Source organism: Aulonocara sp. 'chitande type north' Nkhata Bay, linkage group LG13 (genome assembly GCF_057382095.1).
Source record: "Aulonocara sp. 'chitande type north' Nkhata Bay isolate Kocher_YH1m ecotype deep benthic linkage group LG13, A_spYH_male_GT1.1, whole genome shotgun sequence".
NCBI lineage: Eukaryota > Metazoa > Chordata > Actinopteri > Cichliformes > Cichlidae > Aulonocara > Aulonocara sp. 'chitande type north' Nkhata Bay.
Window position 1 is genome coordinate 10,633,828 of NC_141356.1, and position 13,566 is coordinate 10,647,393.

General features: G+C 41.1%; 1 protein-coding gene across 1 annotated transcript in view; it reads left to right on the top strand.

Annotated features, from left to right (window-relative positions):
* The window catches only part of macrod2 (mono-ADP ribosylhydrolase 2), a 421,359-nt gene that overhangs the window by 330,389 nt on the left and 77,404 nt on the right, over nt 1-13,566 (top strand). The window contains exon 8 of the mRNA XM_086258668.1: nt 4,706-4,779. Coding sequence (XP_086114794.1) covers nt 4,706-4,779 — 74 coding nt within the window. The remainder of the gene's footprint in view (nt 1-4,705; nt 4,780-13,566) is intronic.

Consider the following 13,566-nt stretch of genomic DNA (forward strand, 5'->3'; position numbering starts at 1 on the left):
AAAGCTGTGAGGCGTTATCTTGCCAAAGACCTTTAAAACAAGTACAGATCACTGTTCCAAACATAATATAATAAGAAGAAGAATCAGGAAAAAAAAACTGTATTGATCCCTGCAGGGAAATTGCTTTATTACTGTTGTTAAAAATACAGCTATGAAAGGAGCATTTACATGTTACAAAAAGAGAAAAATGGAGCTGAGAAGTAATAACACTAATTAAAAAAAATACACAATACTTAACTAGAAATGTATACCTGGTGATTCAGAATATTACGCATGGTCAAACATTCGCATGTTTGTTTTGTGCTTGTTTTTTTTGCGCTATGGTAGTTTACTGTCATTCCAACACCTGTGGTGAGTTTGCCAGCCCCAGCTAACTCAGCCTCGGGCTATATACAGCTTTAAGGTAGACAGCTCATCAAAATGAATGACGAGTGTTGAGACATGAACTTGACCAGCTACAGCTGTGGAGAAGGAGAGTGGAACCAACAATACAGTTTCTGCCTCAAGGGGAGAAAACCTGCACTTTCTGTATTTCTGAGGAATTCAAACATCATACAGCCTCAGTTTATCAGACTTCACCATTTCTGTTATCTGTTGGCACCATATCCTTGCAAATAAAAATAAAAAAATCAGAAGACTAGGTGCTAAAAAGAGAGAGAAAGAAACACTAGAAATAATGAAGCCCTAAAATAACAGCAGGCTGTGGTATTCTCTGCACAATATAAGCCCACTCAGGAAAAGCAAAAGTGGTGTGATCTGCAGTGTGCGCCTACAAGGCTACCCATGCATTTGCAAATAAAAAATGGGAATGTAACATAGCCCGGACATGTATTCAACTTGTTGACTTTCTACTGCTCACTTTATCAGGTGATGCATCCACTTCTCACCACAGGAAAAAACACCTTAGCTGTACAAGTTTGTTGCAAAAGTTAACTCTGAAAGTTGAGTTAAAGTCAATTTAGGATGTGAAAGAGCTGCCATGCTGGCAACAGTCAGAGCAATGGGCCTGCTTGTTCTTAAAGCCAAAATTTCCCCTAAGGCAGAGTACACATTTATATATATTTTTTCCTCCCATGTTACAGTTGAGTGGATATTTTTGACCACGAACTTCTATTTTCCAACTGTTACAGAGTTGACTGTGATTGAGATGGGAGCTTTTGTTTAGCATTCTGAACAGAATATCTGAATTTTTAGCTTTAACATCAAACTCAAGGGACTTTCTTTGGTTTTTATTCATGTAAAATACACAACCTACTATATGCCTGAAAAATGACATAGGGACTTATGCAAGAAGTGCTTTTTGCATATGACCAGTGTCTCCACCCTTTCTTTGCAAAGAAAGGGTGGAGATCCTGTCGATTGGCTACATCAAAGCAAGTGTGCATACGCGCAAGATGGATGTAACTTGCTGGATGGGGATAAAAATAAAGCTTTAACTAAAAGGAAATTAAAAGGAAATTAAGCAGTCCTTCTCGAACAGTTCAATGATGCTGCTTTAAGTCAAAGGCATGAAATTACTGGATGAACACTTGGCTTGTAGCTGCTATAGTGTCAAAATTGTTGACTGCATATCCCAATGTTACGCAATAGTGTTGTTGTGTCCTTTTATTTACACGGTACATGCAAGTTTCTCTCCCCTCTCCTCTCCTCGCCCTGTGCTGGTGATGAAGTAGAGGAGCCTTCAGCAGAAATAACACTGCGCCACCTGAGCCCTCATCAGCGGCGCTGTGCTGCACATATCCCATTAGTGCACCTCACTAAGACAAATCTCCCAAAGCCGAGCATATTCCCAGCATAGGTGAGAGCCGAGCCAAGTAGAGCAGGGACCCTGGAGGGCCCACCATCACTGCGCCCGACGCCAGCTGCCCGCCACCTGACAGATTGGTTTTTCCCGAACTCTCAACACAGCAAATGGCAAAAAAAATGAGAAGGAGGTGTTGAAAGGAGAAGATGGAGAAGTAAAACACTGAACTCTGTCATTTTGTGCGTACTTGAGCATATAAAAGAGTCAGAGCTGAACATCATTCAGGAAGCGGGGTTGTCACTCCTGCTGTGACTCGCAGGTCTGAGAGAGACTCTTTTGGACGTGTGGACCGAGAGTTTTTCTGTCTCGCCGTTTCAACGTACGTGGCCAGGCTGAAATGGACAAAGAGAGGAGAGGTGGTGAAAGTTAAAAGTTGCAGAAGGAGACAAATGATGAGAGAGCTCTCGAAATGCTGCCATTGACCTTGATGTTGCAGTTGAGCAGGGTCGTTCTGCCAGGCTGCCCTCAGCTGCTCTGACACCTTTTACAGACTTTCCATCTAAATCTCTGTCCAACATAGACTACCAAGTCTATCATTTCACCTTCCTGTTACTGTTTTCATTATTTCTCCAGCTAACTGCTCTCTCTGCCCCTCTTTTCTTCTCCGCTATGATTAATAGGTATAGCTCTCGAATCAATAAAGCATTTGTAGAAACTCCACATAGAATAGATTAAATGTACTCAGTGCCATCCACACTTCTGGTGACCAGCATGTACTATTATCGAGATTTAGACCTGTTTTTAGCTCCAAATATAATGTGTGCCTGTTTATCTCTCTCTTAAGATGAATAGAGCTAGAGCACAAAGGCAGTTATTTACAATTTTAACAATTTACTTATTTGTTTCATTTGTTTGTGTTCTACTTCTCCGACACCTCTCTTTTTTCTCCTGCGGTTTCCTAAACAGCTGGTGTTTTCTTTGTGGATCTATTTTTTTAAGCTTTCTTGTCATCTACACATCTGTTGGCTTGTGTTACTTGATCTGTTGTTACTCCTTCATAGGTGTGGTAGCACTTTTCCAAAAGGTAACATTTAAACAAAAAAGAAATTATATCACTGGAAAGGTTAAGTGTGCTTGGGAGACAGGGAGAGCCAGGTGACCTGCAGACCAATTTGGCATTCTGGATTAGGTTCTGAGCACACAGCTCTCGGGGCATCTTTTGAAGGACAGGAGCTGTGAACGGGGCTGTGCACTGTCTGCAGACACTGTCTAACAGAGCCATAGAAGCAGACTGGCTGTCACTGCTGGCCGGTATGCAGCTCACATCTTGCTTCACCCAGAGCTTGAACAGGAGCTCAGCAAGGGCTCGGCAGCGAGTCAACCCCTCTTCTCTCCTCGGTGTAATTCGGCCACTCCTGTCAAGCTGTGGAAGGGGAGGGAAAGAGAAGCAGTAAGGAAAAGAGACATCAGCAGCAGTCAGATGGGTGAAGGTGGTAGGGTTAAAGCACTGCACACTATATCTTGACTGTCAAGGCAGTTGATGTGAAGCATTTAGAGAATAGTTATTGAGAAACTGTGACAGCAGGTGGTCTGAGAGAGTGCGATGAAAGAGTAGAGGAAATGTAAGGTTAGCGATTTCTGGCTTTTAATTTTTCTTTACATCTGACTTAAATGATTAAAGGTTAATAATAATAATAATAATAATAATAATAATAATAATAATAATAATAATAATAATAATAAATAAAGGTTGTTGCAGTGCTTATAAGGCTGTTTCATAGGTCATAGCGCACTACAGTCATGGCAATGACCCAGGACAGGAACAGTGTTTGAAAATGTGGCATGTTCAATACCCGGCAGGCTACAAGAATGGCTTGGCCCTTGTATCAGTTTATGTGGGTTGAAATTGAATTCCTGACCTCTTTCGTTAGACTATGACACCGTCTCCCATAACCTGTTGTGCCTTACAGAGGTCAGGGGTTGTACAATAGATGAGCGACTAGTTTTTAATCTTGAAGAGGGTCACTGTGACTGAAAAAATTAAGCTGTGTTTATCTGTTAGCTTGTGGTCTTTGAATTAGACATACTGAACTGTAAAGGTTGTACTCACAGAGCAGCAAACTAACTTGTGCATTTGTGCAGAGGATCTAAAATCAATGTGCCTGAGTCAAGTAGTGTGAACGACACAGACAAACAAACTCAACTATTATTACTTTGAAATGAAGAGAGCTGAAACACTGCTCTATAGCAGATTGTCAGCTCTTTTGGTAATGGCATATACTGTCTACTCTTTAACTCTTAGCAAGGCTGGCCCGAAGGGTTTTATAGTCAATAGCTCATTCTAATTGTTTGCACTTGGGAAGTTGTCTACAGTGGAAGCAAATGATCCTGAGATCAGCATCTAGCAAAGCCTTCCCTTATTAAAAATTAATAAAGTTACAATCTTTTTTTTCCATCGATACAATCACAACAGCTCGCACAGTTGTTGTTAATACAACCACATTGCTTGTTAGGCACGCTGCCTTTATGGTTACTCTGGCATGCGGGTAAAATAAAATCGCTTAAAAGTTCATACGTCTAAGTGTAATTGTCCCCATCAAGACAAAATCTTAATCAGTTCTGCTTGAAGTGAGGGCTTGAATAGGGCTTTATACTTCCAGATGCTTGCAGATGTGTCTTTACATGTAGCTTGTATTTGCTCTCCTCACCCTCCAAAAATAGCACTTCTTTTCACCCTGCATCTGGCAACAAACTTCTACAGCAGTTGAACGGTCAGCTGTGCTCATCTGCCAGTGCCGAGCAGATTGTGCTGCTTTCTATTGATTTAAGGAGAAATGCCATTACCTTTGGAGATATCCGTTTCTGTTTGTTTGCCTGTCTGTTTTTGTCTCCCTCTGGTATCTGCATGTTGTATACAACAGGTATTGACACTTTTTTTTTGTTTTCCTTTTTTATGTCTAGGCTTTCCCAATGAGCCTGCAGCTGACATTGCTTTGAAAACAGTAAAACGCTGGATCGAAGACAATCCTGATAAGGTAGGACACGCCTGCATGATTCATGTTGTCGATCTGAGGTCACTTCCTCATTTGTGAAGTAACCGCCTATTTCTCACATTCGCCGATTTGCTGTGACCTGAGATGATTGGACCACAGCAGAAACACTGAACTCCAATTGTCATGCGTCTCTGTTTCAGACAGACATCTTATCCACCTGCCTTGCTTGGTCTGCATGCATATCAAATTAAAAGCCAGTCTGTGTCTAATCGGGTCTTAAATGGTCTGTTGACTGTTTAATTGGTCAGTGCTGGGACGAGCTGTCAAACCCAGAAGAACATAAACACATCAGATGGAATAATCTCAAATTGTTATTTGTTTTAGATAAATTATAATCACGCCTTCCAAGAACTGAAGGCTCAGATGCAGATCTGCTGCACTACCACATTTCTCTGGTCAAAAACACAAATTCACACGTTTATCTTAAACGAACGGTAAAATCTTGAAAGCAGACAATCATCTTCAATTTTTATCTGTTGCGTCTCTTGTCATTTGCAATGACCGTATTGCATCCATTTGCATTGTGCAGAGCTAAAATGTATGCCACATTTGCAAGAAAAATCTTTACCGCCAAGGTTATTTTACTCGCTGAGAAAAACACTGATATGCTCGCTGACAGAGCTCCTACTTCACGCTTTCAACACACTGTGGACTTGATGTCAGATAGGAACCGATTATCAAGTTGTAATCTTGTTTTGTGAAATTTTAAGTTCTTCACCCAGGGTGCTATCGCCTTTATAAAGTACTTTATTAATTGCTAATGTGTTAGTACTAATTAACAGGGTCAAAATCCATGAGACTGTTGTAAAATAATAACTCAGGAGATAGCTGCATGTGGCTTTTATGGCGGTGGTTTACATGCATCGTGACTTTCAAGTGATATTTAACAGATTAATATATATTTAGTCCACGATGATAAAAAAATTTGTAGTTGTCAGGAGACTGTTTAAGACTTTGCAGAACATTTGCCAGCTTGTGAGTCAGTGAGTGATTCTAACCTTTGGGGGTCGTCTCTGTTTACTGTGGTACTGTTTATATCTGTCACTTTGGATTGAGGTGTTTTATAGAACTCACAGCTTGATGTGCTGCAGCATCCTTCAGCTGGTATTATGGATGTTCTCAACAAGCAGCCAAACGATACGGACTTGCTTGATTATTTTGCCGTTGTTGTGCACTTGCGCGCTGCCTGATGATTCCTGTAGCATGTAGTTGGGGAATCCATCAAGCCTCTGGCAGAAAGAAGATTATTGCTGACTGTAAATAACAAGCTAATGTTCAAAGCTGACTTTCGTAGTCGTGATGTTCCACATACAAGTTTGAAATGTTTTACAAGTGATGGAGGGGGCGTGAGAGACATCTGCGGAGGCTTCCCTTAGCAGTATTTGGCAAAACTGTGAGCACAGTCTGTAGATCTTCAACTCTAACTAAACCAAAAGTGATCTTTTAATAAGATCTGGGAGAATATAGCGATATATTTTACCCAGAAGCACAGCATAACATGGACGTGCACAGGAGGGCTTCCTTGCAGATTCAGATTCATTCACGGTTGCCTGGCGTTTTGTTAATCTTCGTGTACCACAAAGAAGGATGCATGATGTGATTATGTTTTTTTTATTTTGTTTGTTTGAAGAGCTCAGGAAGAATCCAAATACATGTCTAATAGAATTCTCAATGCTCAAAGGAAAAGCATGTGAGCGTTTTGAAGTGCAGTAAATCTTAAGATGAATACCTCTTTCTATGTTTAGAAAAGCAATTTATCACTGTAACATTTACTCAATAGACACACCCAGTGTTGGCATGATTGATAATTGACATGATTCAGTTTTTAGGTGCTGTCAACTCGAAAATTGTGAATGGGCAGTTGTTTACCATGCGTAAAGACATTTTCAATCAAAGTCTTGAAAGTACAGTATTCTACAAGTTTCGCTTTCTCAGTTTCGCTTCAAAGGCAATCCAGAGGTTGTGTGCAAAGTTGCATGCGATGCCGGCTCATCTCCAGCTCTGTACGCTCAGTCTGTGTTGTAGGCGTCTACAGAATCAAGTCATCTCGGGGCCATGTTTTGTAGAAGATACCGTGTGGCTGAATTTTAGCACAGTGGGTTGGCTGAGTGTCTAACGTGGCCAGGGTAAAAGTGTAGACAGCAACCAGTTTATAGGCATTCGAATCTGGCAGGTTTTAGTCACAAGCAGCTATTGATCTGTAATTGTCCACATAGAAGTCTGAGAAGACAGTAACGTCAGGTGGCAGAAGACTTTGTGTGTGTACGGTGTGTGTGTATGTTTGGGTGTGTGCAGGGCTTGATGGGAAGATAGAATGAAAAGAAAACAAAGAACGGGACACTGTGTGATTGATTAACAGAAAGTTTATCTACCGGGCCAGCAAAGTGTAGCCCTAATGCACTCAGCCACACACAAAGGCCCCAATTCGAGATTGAAACTCACTCTTGAAAGCACCTAGACTTCCATTGTGGAGGAATAAACAGCCTCAATGTGGTCAGGGAGAACAGATCCTTTAATCTAGAGATACTTGAGTGCTGAACTGATTCTTTAGATCATAACAGATGAAAGAATAAGGGGCTCAGTCCCTGCTTCCCCGTATATTCCATGTGAATTAATGAAACAGAATTTGTATTTGTAAACAACAGGCCATAAAGCTCTAATGACTTCAAAAAGTACATAAGGGTCCAAGGCAGTGACATCCTAGAGACCCACTCCTCCATATGGCCTTTGAGTGGTTTCCCCCCGGCTCACAGCAGACATGCCTCTCCACTCATCTGGCTTTGGTTTATTTCTCATTTTCAGATCTAATTTGGTTTAATTCAGGCTTACATAGGTTTAATCTGCAGATGAAAAATGCGGTCTGACACTTTATTTGGCTGCCACGGATGTGCTCTGGATAGCCAAGCTTTTTAATGAAGCGTTTCGAGGGCCCCGCAGCCCAGCATTACTGACATAGTCTGAACACTTGAGACAGATTGAGAGTCTGTAATAAGCTCTGCTGCACTGTGCTGCTCAGGACAGAATTGATGTGTAGAGATTTCACCTTTCAACATTACTCTGGTTTGGGCTTTAGTATTAAGCACTCCACTGTGCCAATGATGCTCCCAAAACAGGTGTTTACATCCTATTTCCTGTTCTGTCAATGATCTGTTTACCTTAGTAGCATTTGTCATTTAAGATACCTGATAATAAATTCCATCTCAAGCTAAGGCTGTAGACTCTGTGACAAATGTCAAGTGTCTGTTACGAATAAATGCAATATTTTGTATGCTTTGTATGGTTGTGGTTTTCTGCGTGAATGCGTATCAGCTTAGGAGCCTGTCTGGGTTTTGGCAGATGGAGCTGCAACATGTCAACTTTGAGGCGTTCATTGTCATTCGGTTGAATAAGATGGATGGTTGCTGTTACGATGGCTATATTGTGTGGTTCGTATTTAGAAAATCTAAACGTTGCGACCATTTTTATCTGGCATGCTGGGTAAGCAGACAGTATATTAAATATATGGTGCTTGCTTGTTGTCTCCTATACGTGACAGTTATGATGGTAATGAATTCCCCAAAAGAGAGACCAAAAAAATCGAGACAGAGTTTTCGTTCCATTAGCCTCATCCAGTCAGCTTTTTTTTTTTAAATATCAGAGAAGATCCATTTTATTCGACTTTCTAAAAGGCTGAAACAGGGGAACAGATTTAAAATAAATGATCGCTTTATCGGTTGTGAGAAATTTGAGCTTTTTTATAATAAGATAATACCAACTTCTTTATCAAAATCACCGATATCAATAAGCTTTCATTCAGTGTGTGAAAGACAGGCTGAATAATGATGTTAGTGTTGTTTGTGTCTACATGTATGTGTATATATTAGTCTTGTTTACATATCATATAATGAAGGAAAAAATAGGCACATTATGGGCCTCGATATCCATTTGAATAAGAGCCAAAGAAAATACAGCAGAAACAGTCATTTCAGCTTCAAGTTATGAACAAAGCCCTTTATGAGAAAATACTTTGAGACCCAAGAGCAATTGAAGCAAAAGCTGCTACTAAGTGGGGTGGTACTTGAGCTCTATGTTGCTGCATTGCCTCTTCATGGTGTTTTTTTATTGTCTGGTATCCAGTGAAAACTCTTTGCCAAATGATGCATCTGTAGTCGATGGTGATTTGCTCAAATTTGCTCCCTGCATGCCTTGAGGATGCTGATGTGCCACTAATGGGCTGTGCAACTGGCATAGTGTTCAAAGCCAGCGTGGTCTTTTGAAGTCAGCGTCTAGCCCCTTTGAATTGTTTGCTGTGACTGGGAGCATCAGGGAGACACGGCCTGATCAGAAGAACATGCCTAACCACTCAATTCTGCATCCACATGATATACTGTCTCGTGTGGATGGAGGAGCTCAGCTTGACCTCCGAGAAAAGCATTCCTCCTCTATGCGTGTCTGTCAAACACCTGCAGATTTTCCCGGGAAAATGCTTTAGAGTGAGTATATGAATGCCTTAATAGTTTTCTCTCTGAGAGAATTACTTTACTGGCACCAGTGCTAATGCATACCATGTAGTGGCAGCTATTTGGACCACGGCAGTAGAATGGATCTTTTATGGCTTTTATGATCTGACAATTTTATTATCTCACTCACTCTGGATAATATGGCGTGTGCCCTTTGATTCCCTTGACCTCAGGTTGGTGAAGTTATATACTCCTAGTTTCAGTGTTTAAATAGATTTAAGATGATACATTCAGTTTGTAAACCGACACTCTTCAAAGTTAATTTTTACATCTTTTGCTTTTAGCTCTGTTATCTGCAGAGCGAGCCGCAGCTTTGATAAAGTCCTCTCGCTGTCAGGGATTTTTAAAAAAAAGTTTATTATGAAGATCAAATGTTACTGTATTTTCAGTGTTTATCTAAACGGTTGCATGAAGCTCTTACCATCAGAGAGAAATCCTTTTTCTGCACGAATGAGGATTAAGCCTATCATCTTTATCTCTGCCCAAAGACCAAGGTGTTGCTTTACTCCTGGTAATTGCAGAATGATCACCTTAGTATCTGATGCAAGATGACTGAGAGTTTTCTGTACTGAGGGAGATTAATATTGAATTCTCCATTAATGTTCTGTCCCCACTTAGAGTCAAACGAATAATAAAAGAATAAATATAGCTCTACTCTACTCACAGAATTGATTGCATCTCACTCAGAAAGTAATGGATAAGCTGTTTGTGACGACTTAAGTACTTAAATCGCCGTGGCCGTTAATGCAGATTACAGAACTTATTAACAAGTAGCACCTTCTGCAATAATGCACACTTGTCTTTATGGGCTCTACCTATTTCTGAGGCTTAAAACAATGTTAACTCTTTATGCACGACTAGAAAGCCCTCAATGTTTTTGAAGTTGGAAACTGACGTCTTCCATAACCAGGTGCTCTTTTACACATGCACCGAGCCCACCAATAAACACAGCCCACTGCACTCTGACACATGGACAGTAAGATATGATGCCCTCTGAATTCAGCTCTTTCTGGTCCTGTAGATACTGTAGTGCCACTCCATGCTTACTGTGCTGGAACAAGCTATCTTAATGACATGCTAATTGATTTAGTGTAGCGCAGATAGCGGTAGGCTGGCACACCGTGATAAAGCAAGAGTGGGTCGAGCTATTGGTTCAGAGGAGGACAGGAGACTCATCAAAGTCCAAGTAGTTCATTCGCTCTATTTGAAGACAATTTTACACCACGGCGCCCCATGCTGAAGCATGGAGACCTTTACCGTGGAGGTGCTTTGTCTGTGTATGTGTGTTTGCAGTGTTAGGAGTAAGCCGGGTCGTGTACTGCAAATTCAGACGACAACAAAAACAACAACAACAAAATCGTCGGCTGTGTTGTCACAAGAATGCTCATTACAGACGATAATTACGTAGTCTATCTGTGACCTGCAGAAAAGGATGGGAAACACTGTGACTACTCCACTGTCCTCTCACTCACTAGTGCTGATACTGAGCCATGAAGTCTGGAGCTTAGCATTGCTTCTGTAACGAAGTGTGCGCCGATACTGCAAAAGAAACTTGTAAACACTTGGTTATGAAGTGGATGTGGACAGTAAAGCATCCAACTTGTAAAACAGTTGCATGCATTTGCATTGTATATAGCAAGTCTGAATTCTTAAAATCAGATGTTAATGGAATACATATTATTTAAGCAGTTCATTATCTCCTGCAACTCAGTGTAAGTATATACAGTACGTTCACTATATTTGGGGGGCATCTATATATATGGAGGTGGTGCGGGCCGTCTGCCAGTTGGAAGGTTGTTGGCTTGATGTCTAACTATCCTTGGGCAAGACAAAGGACCAGTTGTCCAAAATACATTCATCACAGCATGAGTGTGGCTTGTAATTAAAAGGGCTTTGAGTGTTGGTTTAGTGTAGAAAAGCACAATTTAAATACCAGTTCATCTACCAATTATATTTGGAGGAGGAGCATGCAAATTTTAAAAGTTCTGAGATGTAGCAAGGCATAATAGTCCATAATTAAATATAGCAAACACACCTTGCTTTGATACAGTAAGCAACATCATTACCCAACTACCAGAAGAAGAGAAAGATGGCTGATTTGTACTCAGTAAGCTAATCAATTTCAGCAGCTTAACTGTTTGTAGTTATCAGGTTGGTATGCTTTCTTTTTTTCGTATTAGCATACTTATGTATTATGTTCTATAAACAAAAGCATTGTCTTAAAAACTATCATGAAAGAAATAAAAGACGCTGGACATTGGTTGCTTGCACCATGTGGCAACATGTGAGTTAATGTACTGCAGCATTTAGTCGAGGGTTCAGACGCTGAAAGGCAAGAGCTAAGCACCTAACAATGTTCAACCTTCTTGTTCAAATATTTGTAGCTGCATGAGTTCACTGCTCTTTCGCCATTCACAGCTAGTCATTATCCACCATCCCATCAACAAACACGCTCTCACTGTGAGTATTGGGGTCCAGTTCTACAGGCAGCTGTGTGTCCGTTTCTGTATGAGCATCACATAAGCAGGCCTTCCCAGTGCTACCGATGTTGTAGGATTGGGGCTCGGTTCAGGGAGGAGGGTGGAGACCACCACAGTGATTACTTTAGCTGTTGCTGTGTGATTGCACAGTCTCTGGCATGTGATTAGGGGGAATGGGCCATATCTCTCACCATCTCAAAGGGGGATCAAATCAGCCTCAAAGCCTGGCTTCAGGCGGTGGTGCATTTGAAAGTCAATGTTTTATTTCTAAGCATAAATTACTTGATCAGGGCACTTTTTAGCCCAAGGTTGTATTCTGAAATAAGGTTTGCCACATTTAGAGAGATGGCAGAAGATCTAATGATTGCATATGTCATGTCACACGCGTCCCCATCGAGTCTATAGGTATAACAGAATTTCAAACTGAATCAACTGGCCTCACAAATAGTTTGCCTGTGTCTCAGTCGCTTGTCTTTTCTGGTGGATTCTGTTAAATAAACCTACATTTAAATCTTTTGCAAAGCAGGAATATACACAAGGATATTCAAGATAAGACTAACAAGGTCATTTTTTTCAGCAATGGCCAATTGATTCGGTTAAGCGGAAAAGGGTGTCGGTGCTCTTCAAAGTTGTGTTAAAGGTTGACAGCGTGATTTAGTTCGAGTCATGCTGAGTTCGGTGGAGCTAATCCCTACAGTAAGCTTTCTTTGGGCAGCAGAAAGAAGGAAAGATGGAGAAAGCTATGGGTAGATCATGATGCGATGATGTCGTGCCTTTGAATATTGAAATTATCCAGGTGTGTGACTGTTGTTGAACATCTCCATAGTGGGGATGGACAGAGAAATCTGTTTCTGTGGGTCCTCAACCAGCAAAGCAAGAGGAGTGGTGCATGCTGTAACTCGACAGGGCTACAGAAATCAGTCTCAGCAACATGGTACAGAATGGTAAAATAGGTGATAGATAGAGCGGGAAGCTGCGTGAAGGCTCTGGGACCACAATTTGGATGGTGGAAGATTTTATGTGCTCACTGTTCTTGTCAACAAAAAAAAAAAATCCTAGATCTCAACATCCCATCTCACAGTTACCTGTTACGAAAAGTTTTACAACATTTTCTGTGAAATTTGTGATTTGTTTTGTGAATTGTGTGACTGCAGAGAAGTAAAAACAAAGGTTGATGAAGCTCCGTCACAGTGTGTTTATACAACATAAATATGCAAATGAGCAAATAATTAAGCAAAGCTGCCTATTTTTTTTATGTTTATAACAGCTTTGCATGTTAACAGTGCGACCCAAGCTTGAACCTTCTTCAGAGCTGTCTCCTCTTTGCCTTGTGCAACGTTCCTGGACCGGACACTATCCGCTGGCCTCCTGTATCCTCAGGCTGTCTAAAGTAATCAAAGGAGGGCAGCATTAATTGCTTGACCCTGGCAAGAAGCCAGGTGGTATGGGATGGGTCATCACCTGCCTAGGGAAAGGTTGCCCCTCATTTTTTTCATCGCCCATTCTTCCCCTCTTTCTTTCACTTCACCACCTGCCACAAGCAAACACCAGGAAGGTCTGGCTAGTTCTCTGTGGGGTACTGCAAAGTCACCCCAGCTAAACGCCCATCCTGTCTACCAAGCAACAGCCAACTATAAAAAGTAATAACCTTCCATCCAAAATAATAGTTAAAATTGGAATTGGGCATGCCCACTTTCCATGAACCTATTTCAGACAATGGCTCCAGTCCTATTACACAATGTCTGCCTCTGTACCCTGGCATAAACATCTTAGAGGGTGCTGTTCCAGGA